The sequence below is a fragment of the Anneissia japonica genome, unplaced genomic scaffold, assembly GCF_011630105.1.
Source record: "Anneissia japonica isolate Jap-2015-1 unplaced genomic scaffold, ASM1163010v1 scaffold287716_len795978_cov209, whole genome shotgun sequence".
NCBI classification, from domain to species: Eukaryota; Metazoa; Echinodermata; class Crinoidea; order Comatulida; family Comatulidae; genus Anneissia; species Anneissia japonica.
Window position 1 is genome coordinate 163,320 of NW_022756589.1, and position 8,178 is coordinate 171,497.

The window sequence follows — 8,178 nt, forward strand, 5'->3', positions numbered from 1 at the left end:
CTCTGGAGATGTGTCTTCGATCCAAGCTGGCAAGATCTATAAGCCTGTGTTGGAACAGCAATAACAATGGTTCAGAAACGTGGAATGTGAAGTCAGTAGAACGAGGTATCCATGGAAGAGAAAGAGCCATGATTCGGAAGATGTGCGGTGTGAAACTGTCTCGTAGAAAGAATACAAGTGAGCTCATGGATAGATTGGGTCTATTGTAAAGGTTGGTCTAAATGAGGAGGATGCTCAAGACAGGAAGAAGTGGAAGATGGGAGTGTCATCATCGCGTAAGTCAGTAATCCTTCGCAAGAGTTGAAATGATGACGACGATGATTTTTTTAATTTTTTATATATCACTTTTATTCATCAAAAATATACTGTACACATTAAAATTCATATGAAATGGAGTGAAGAAAAGGAAACGAAAAACCCCAGACTTGTCCAATTAAAAGAACACTCTGGGTGATGATATTAGTTCATAGATAGGTCAGATTGTAATGTTTAATATTATGGTGTTTTTTAGTGTATTCATCACAAAACCATATATAAACTTGAAAATTTACTTTATTTTTCTTTTCAGAATTCCACGGTGACAGCTCCTAATATGGTTGTTGAAGCAAGAGGCTGCATTTCAAATTCGACCGATTGTACTCCATATAATGGATGTACCACTCATAATACGTACAAGTACTGTTTTAACTGCTGTACAACCAACTTTTGCAACACAGCTCACACGATTTCACCAATGGAATTGATAGGAATGCTGCTAACGATTTCCATGCATTTCATCAATTGGCCATATTAAAAATTTATCTCCAGCTAATACTTTATAAAACTCTTTCAATTGACTTTTTCGCTAAGCCCCGTCCCTTGTATAGGCCTACTGTCACTATAAGGTCTGGTACGAAACAATACGGAGCTTTCGATTTGTGCGACGGCGCGACGTTAGAACGGGATCACTCATACGCGACCGTCCTACGTTCTCTCTATACGTACATTTGGCCAAATTGCGTTCCAGAATCTACTCGACAAGGTGACCTTAACGTTCTCGCATGCACAGATGACTTTTAGTGACGTCATTACGTTCTACGTCTAACCGTCGTCGTGCAACCAGGGTGGGGGCAGTGTCCCAACAGGAAGGACGATTTTCCATCATACAAATCAGAGGGATACAGAAACTCCAATTTAGGAATTTTAAAGTAGTCGATTTTAGTCTCACATTTTGTAAAAATTACATAGAATTGTTTTTCCAGCTCTCCCCGATGAGGGTGGACAGCCACCCCATGTACTATCAGTTTAAAACACCAGTTGTCAAGTCTTCAGTTTTCCAAAAAATTGGGTTATACATTATCATAAACGAATTACAGCAGTAGACTAGTTTCTTATGTGATTTAACTGCATATAAACAAATCACTAAAATTTGAGTTTTGATTACAAAGTGTATATTTAACTTGTAGTTGGCTATCCATTATCACAAAAATGCTATGTATACACTCTATATTATGCAAACATCAACATTTAGGTTTTTGTTATACTGTAGTTAAGTATTTGTATTTAATGTAAATTAGTTATCTCTACAGTAATCATTTAAGTATACTATTACATTAAGGTTGGTTACATAAATTGTCTTTGAAGTATTGTATAGTAATTGTTATTTAGATTAAAACTACTACACACGCTTACCTCTCCCTCCTCCATTTCTTTCATATAATAAAACAAACCAGGGAATTAACTGTTCCCTCAACAAACATAAGTGAAACAAAAACCACTTAATTTCTGTATTTTTTATTTAAAAACATGTAATGAAAAAATGTAAATATCGCTTCCTAAAATGTAGTAGTATCTGTTCTTAGTGTTACTGACCACAGTGCAATGGCAGTACTGTACCAGTAATATCTGAGGTTATCTACCATTGTGCAATGTTAATAATACATAAGTATATTAAACAAATAGCTTCTAATTAAAACATAATTAATTAAATGTTTTTTACACCTTTGACAAATTCACAATGTCAATGAATAGAGTGCTTTTTGACCATGTGAACAATATATACATAAAAGAATAGAGGGGAACATACATTTTACACAGATACATCTTCACCAAAGATAAATAAATTGTTCATTTCTTTCAAAAAATTGATTCTATTACAATGCATGCAAATAATTATTCATTTCGTCACTTTTAGTTTCTAGAATTCTTGTACATAATTTCAAAATGAAAAACAAATACGTTAAATACAGCATAACACAGTAACAGCATGTCAATTCAAATCGTTGAGGCTGCACAATGCTTACAACTTCGATGTCATTTCTCGTGGATATATACTTACATGTCTGTTTTTTGGAGGATGGACCAGGTCTTACTGGCGCACACAACCTGAAACAAGAGATGCGTCAAGAAAGCAGAGGGTGCAATGCTATCATGACAACACCAAGAGCGACATGTCAGACCTCTATAGTTCCTAACATTTTGACATGTTTTCCTATTTTATTTGTATATTTATTGTACAAATAAATTCTGTTTGGAATTAATTAAAATTCTACCGCGTTTCCTAAAATTTCAAGACAAAAAAAGAATTGTTCCTGTTTAACCTGGAGGCAATCAACATATCTGTGAAATCAAAATCTATTGATGCAAACAGGCTAAAATTTATGAAGAAAAATACTGTCCTTTGTGAAATGACCATCATCAGCATTCATTATTTCTTAGCGAAAGAGATTTTCATTGCATTAGTTGGAGTGATCTTGAAGCCTTGTAATGAACCCTTTGCAAGTGATGATTGTGATTCTGTCTCAAACTCAACAAAAGCAATGTCGTGTCTTCCGGGAACTAAACGCACTTCCTTGTAGCCTTTGAATCTGGAAAGAAGCAAAATTGATTGTATTAATTAGAGACTAAAAAAATACAAGATTATAGAAGAGTATTTCCTTCACAATGATATTGGGACACAAAATGGGTTTAGTTATTGAGATGTATGAGAGAAGTTTAATAATAATAATAATAATAATAATAAACAACATTTATACAGCACAAGAGGCAGTGGTTCTCTTGGGGCATTATATTTTTTGTATTTATCAATTAATAAAAGCAAACTAATGAAAAATGAAAGAAAAAAAAAAGTTAAATATATCTTAACATGTTCGCTACAAGGGTCGCCAAGGATGCGAGTTCACATCTACACCTGTCTAAACATACCACTATTGTACTGCAAGTAAACTCGCAGGCAGAGGTCACCAGAACGTGATATCTTGCCCTGGAGGTTTAGGGAAGAACCCAGAAGTAATAATCTAAAAATAAATACTACTGTATAATAATACTACTACTATAATTTTTCTTCATGTTTCATTACTATTGATGGGAATGGTTTTCTATTATGGTGGCCCTTTGTGCATAAACTAGGAATAAAGCTTGGCATCAATGTGTTAATAATAAATGAACTAAAATTTTAAATAGTGTAATTACTGTGTAAAGAGCATGGATAACATCATCTCGTTGGTTTCTTCTGGCAGATTGGTGAGGAAGAGGATGTTGTTTGGCTGTTCCGGTGCAGGTTGAGATGGCATTGTAACCGATGGTGCTGTAACTAAAAAAGAACAATAATATTAAACACATAGCTCTTAAATAATACTTGTGAAATGAAATCATACCACTACCAAAAAATCAAAATAATAATTATTGTTACATTCTGTTTAAAGAAGTCTGTAAATGGGCTTCAATCTGGTGCTGGTTACTGGGTTCATATTGACAAAAATGCACAACAAATATACAAACTCCCCTGCTTCAATATGACTAATCCAAATATATAATAAAAAATAACAAGCTACAGACATTCAAACTTTTTGTGTTTACAAATTAAGTTCCAGAAGGATACCACATTAATAAATATATTCTACCTCATCACATCCTCAACAATCTTTAATTTCAATTTACCTGTTGGAGGCATCTGTCCCATCATAGGTGGCATACCAGGCATGGGTGGCATCCCAGGCATTGGTGGCATCCCAGGCATTGGTGGCATCATACCAGGCATAACAGGTGGAACACCAGCGCCTGTTGGTTTGTTTTTCTTGCCTAGAGAGTATAAACAACAAATCATATCACAATTACTAATAACATATTTTATAATTTTAAATGAGTGATCCAATGTTTTTTTATTCTTTTACACACACAGTTTATAAGTACAGTATATATTTTACCACCTATAGCTTAAATTTCTCAGGATTAGGGTAGGAGTGCACCCTCATTAATCAACATAACAATGATGTTGATACACACCACAAACTACCACAAAGTAGTTTGTGTGTGTGAAATTGCATGTATTGAAGAACTTGTGTATTCTTTACTACACAAAAAGTCTGTAACTACTTCGATTGTGTTAGTTTGTGGTTTGAGCAACGCTGTATAAACGAATAGGCATTCTACAAAAAAAATAATATTCACTGCTATACATAATGTTTAGCATAAAATGTGAAACAAGAACGAGAGCCAACCTTTGACTTCCTCTACAGGAGCCTTTCTCTTTTCAACGACTTTCTTTTCGCGTGGCACGTACGTTCCTTTCATCTTGGCGATAACATCTGAATCAGTCTTAGCATATTGAATCCTCTGAAAGGAAAATTACAGTAAGCATATACTTATGAATAAGTATAATGTGTGACAACACATACACACTATCAAACTACAGTGTTCTTCCCAGGCTCTTGAAGCATCACGGTACCATGATGCTTGGGACTTTCCCTATGGTGCTTGACAGTTGGCCATGATGCTTGGAACATCTTCCATGATGCTTTTATCAGGGAACAGTAAATTATTTAACTGTTCCCTGCTTTTATATAGACTTAAATTGCAATTTAGGACATTTAAATGCCTCCTAATTATTAAAAATACCTTGTGTCAGTCCCAACTTTGGTGGACTTAACACTTAGATCCTTTTAACATTTAGATCTTTTCATTATGTTCTATTTGTTGCTACAAAAGGAGTCGGAGCAAAGGCTTATGGCATATGTACCACATCTTTCTCTGTCATTTCTCTGTGAAACACTAAAAATTGTTAATGATTGAAATTAGCACTTCAAAATAATTTGATTAATATTATCCTAGAAATAATGGTTAACACAACAGTTAATTATAATTTAGGAATATTAATTTAATTGAAGATAAATGTTAATGCTTTTCTCTGTTCTTCTTCCTTGTAGCATTAATAGGATACTTCATGACAATTTTTCTTTTTGTTCATGTAAAGTGCATAAAGGCAACTGTACTGCATTATGCGCTACATAAGACTTACATTATTATTATTATTATTATTATTATTCTAAACAGAGACCATAGCTAATTGTTTACTAATGTATAACAGAATACTTATGATGACAATCACAAAGTAAACGACCTAATTTGGACCTTACATCATGATCTGAGAACATTATTATACACAGCAGTACAAAATACCACACCTTTTAGTCCCAGCCACGATGGGGATGAGGTCAGTAAATACTCTGGTCTGCATTAACTACCCCCTCCTGCCCTAACACCTAGAAACATTTATGAATGGATTCTCATATATGTGGCAAAGACAAGCCAAACCAGTCACTCGTCGCAAATCGTGTTTCAGAGAAAATGGCCAAAACATGCTGGAATGCCAAATTTTAAAAAATCTATTTTATTGCACTAAACTAACCTTTATATATCTACACATCATTCTATGCCGAGATTTTCCCCATTTTCAATGTTAAAACAATACTTTTCAAGGATTTAAAGATAGTTTCTGCATGAGAAATGCCTGAAATCATAAACTTTGATGGCTAATTTCTCATATATTGTTTTTTAAACAGCTGTGTGGTTAAACGCTTGTAACTTCATAAGGAAATGTCCGATTTGAATGATTTTTTTACCATTTTATAGCTCTTATTTCACTCTCTAACACTGTATTAATAACACAAAATCAGATTTTTGCGACGAGTGACTGGTTTGGCTTGTCTTTGCCACAAATACCGAATGCTGTTAGCGAATAACTTACCATTGGCTTGTCATAAAATGGGAATCCTTGCATCGAGCGCAGGGCATTTGTACCACTTGATATCTCTTTGAAAATCACAAATGCTTGGCCCCTCATCTTCAATGTTTTCATTGCTATTATGTCTAAAATCTGGCCAAATTGAGAGAATATGGCATACAGTGACTTCTTCAGTTCTGAAAGAATATGAAACAAAAAACATAACAGTAATTTATCAAGAAAATATAAATAACAACAAAGTTTATGATTACGTCTATATTATATTATAAAAAACAAGCATTTGATTTTTTTTTAAACACATCTAGATTAAAAATTGGATTAAATAAAATCTAATACACAAATAGTACAATACTCAGATCAGAAACAGTAAGGCTTATGCACAATAAAGATGATTAATAAATAATAATTACAGTTGAACTTGCCTAAGACAAATAAAAATTGACATTGAAAAATTGTTTGATTTGGATAAAAATCGACTTACAGATTGTTAATGGAGAACACAACAATTTGGCATTTAAAATAAGATCGACTTAGAAATTATTCAAGTTAGGCAAAGTTGACTATAGGCAAGTTTTAAGTGTACATTTCATTATTTTGGCCTCCCTGCACCCTGCAGGCATCACCACTGGAGCTCACCAACAATAAAATTTCAGACTAGTGATTGAAAATATATTTGGACAAGTGAATTTGAAAAGTCACTCGCCTGATCAGGCGAGTGTGAAAAAATGTTAATTTTGCACCCTGCAATATTTGATTACTATTTCTTTAGAGTGTTATAAAAGTCAGCTATCTACTAATTCAAACCATACTCTGGGCTTTGTCCAATGAAAGGCTGGTATGTAAAATTGGGCATACAATGGCAGATGGGCTTATATACTGTCCCCAACAAAGTGGGCTTTTATACTCGAGTAAACAGAGTATAGTCTTTGTATCATATTATTGATATTACCTTCCTTTTTAACCTTCTCATTCAGATTGTTGATATAAATTGTGTTGTTAGGTCTGATGTCCATAATGGCTGAAAATAAAAAAAAAGAAACAGTGTTTGGTAAAACTCAGGCATAACAAACATTCAATAAACGAGTGCATTTCTAACTTAAAATTCTTGCTGGTAACTGACAGGAAAAGCATAATTATTTGAAATGGAAGTGTCTCTATCTATATAATAATTATAAGACAATCAAAAGTAATCACACTTAATTACCTGATTTTCTGAATATTAAATAATGTGTGGCCTACAAGAGCTAAGCCTAGTTAGTAAGTAAGCCTAGCCTAGCAAATGGATTCATCTAGCTACCAGTACAAAGGTAGTAGTAGGCTAGGCCTCTAGAGTATTCTTCATTTCCCTGGCTGGGCCTTTCATTTGAACTGACTGGATCTAGGCCTAGATAAAGTAAATAGTAATACAGTAAATTCATATTATATTATCCTTATTATTATCTATGTATAGGCCTAGATGCAGTATGAGTAAATTGAGACATTTAGCTCAGAAGACCGACATGATGCCAGAGCTAGGCCTAGCCGGGAAAGCTCTTAGCCAACAACTTCTTGGCTCAACTACTGTACAGGGGGTAGGCCTAGGGCTGAAATGCCGCTGAGAAATTGACACAATTCAGATTTATGTTTAGAAAAATTAATGCCTATATCAAAAAAACCAATGTTAGTTAAATTCTATCTTTACCTTATTAATATATGATGAGTAATCAGAAAGAAGAAAACTACAGATTGCAATTGCTTAAAAACGAACGCAAAAAACACTACCGTCCACCGTTTGTAGCACACACGCGACGCCAAAGACGTTAATTGTGAAAGCGCGCCCTCTATTCGTTGAATTTATGAACGCATCTTGAATTATTTTAGATATGTTGCTTGATAATACTGTAACCGTGGAGTTTTAGATGACTTTCCCCTTGCCGGTTACTTGTTCCCAATAGTCTATGTGGCAGGATGTTTCACACAGTAAAACACAGAAACGAATGTCCGATCAAAGTATAGTTTAGTTTGTATAGTATTTAATCAAGGACTGTTCTATCTCTACTCCACAACAATTCTAACGATGTTCTCCTCTCTATCTCTTTGCTCTCTATTTTAAGGGAAGCTAGTCACCATGGTAACCACCAAGGTGGGGTGGTCATACTTGCACTAGGTTAATAGGCATTCTGATCCTCCTTGCTCTT

At 34.2% G+C, this 8,178-nt stretch overlaps 2 protein-coding genes across 2 annotated transcripts in view; one reads left to right on the plus strand and one right to left on the minus strand.

Annotated features, from left to right (window-relative positions):
* Positions 1 to 2,125, plus strand: part of LOC117124248 — a 4,412-nt gene extending 2,287 nt beyond the window's left edge. The window contains exon 3 of the mRNA XM_033270399.1: positions 569 to 2,125. Within this exon, the coding sequence (XP_033126290.1) occupies positions 569 to 793 (225 nt within the window). The 3' untranslated portion in view covers positions 794 to 2,125. The remainder of the gene's footprint in view (positions 1 to 568) is intronic.
* Positions 1,758 to 7,839, minus strand: LOC117124247 (U1 small nuclear ribonucleoprotein A-like). The gene is made up of 7 exons (XM_033270398.1): positions 7,683 to 7,839; positions 6,951 to 7,019; positions 6,005 to 6,177; positions 4,479 to 4,593; positions 3,919 to 4,059; positions 3,451 to 3,571; positions 1,758 to 2,846 (listed from the first exon to the last, which is right to left on the minus strand). Exons 2-7 carry the CDS (start codon positions 7,012 to 7,014, stop codon positions 2,687 to 2,689), a joined length of 774 nt encoding a protein of 257 aa, XP_033126289.1. The 5' UTR covers positions 7,015 to 7,019; positions 7,683 to 7,839; the 3' UTR covers positions 1,758 to 2,686.
* Positions 7,840 to 8,178: the final 339 nt, after the last annotated feature.

Coding starts and splice junctions, on each gene's coding strand:
- LOC117124247 (XM_033270398.1), bottom strand. CDS start 7,014: ATGGACATCAGACCTAACAACACAATTTATATCAACAATCTGAATGAG. Junction 4,060..4,478: donor TCCTGTAGAGGAAGTCAAAG/GTTGGCTCTCGT, acceptor TATACTCTCTAG/GCAAGAAAAACAAACCAACA. Junction 3,572..3,918: donor GGGACAGATGCCTCCAACAG/GTAAATTGAAAT, acceptor GTTCTTTTTTAG/TTACAGCACCATCGGTTACA.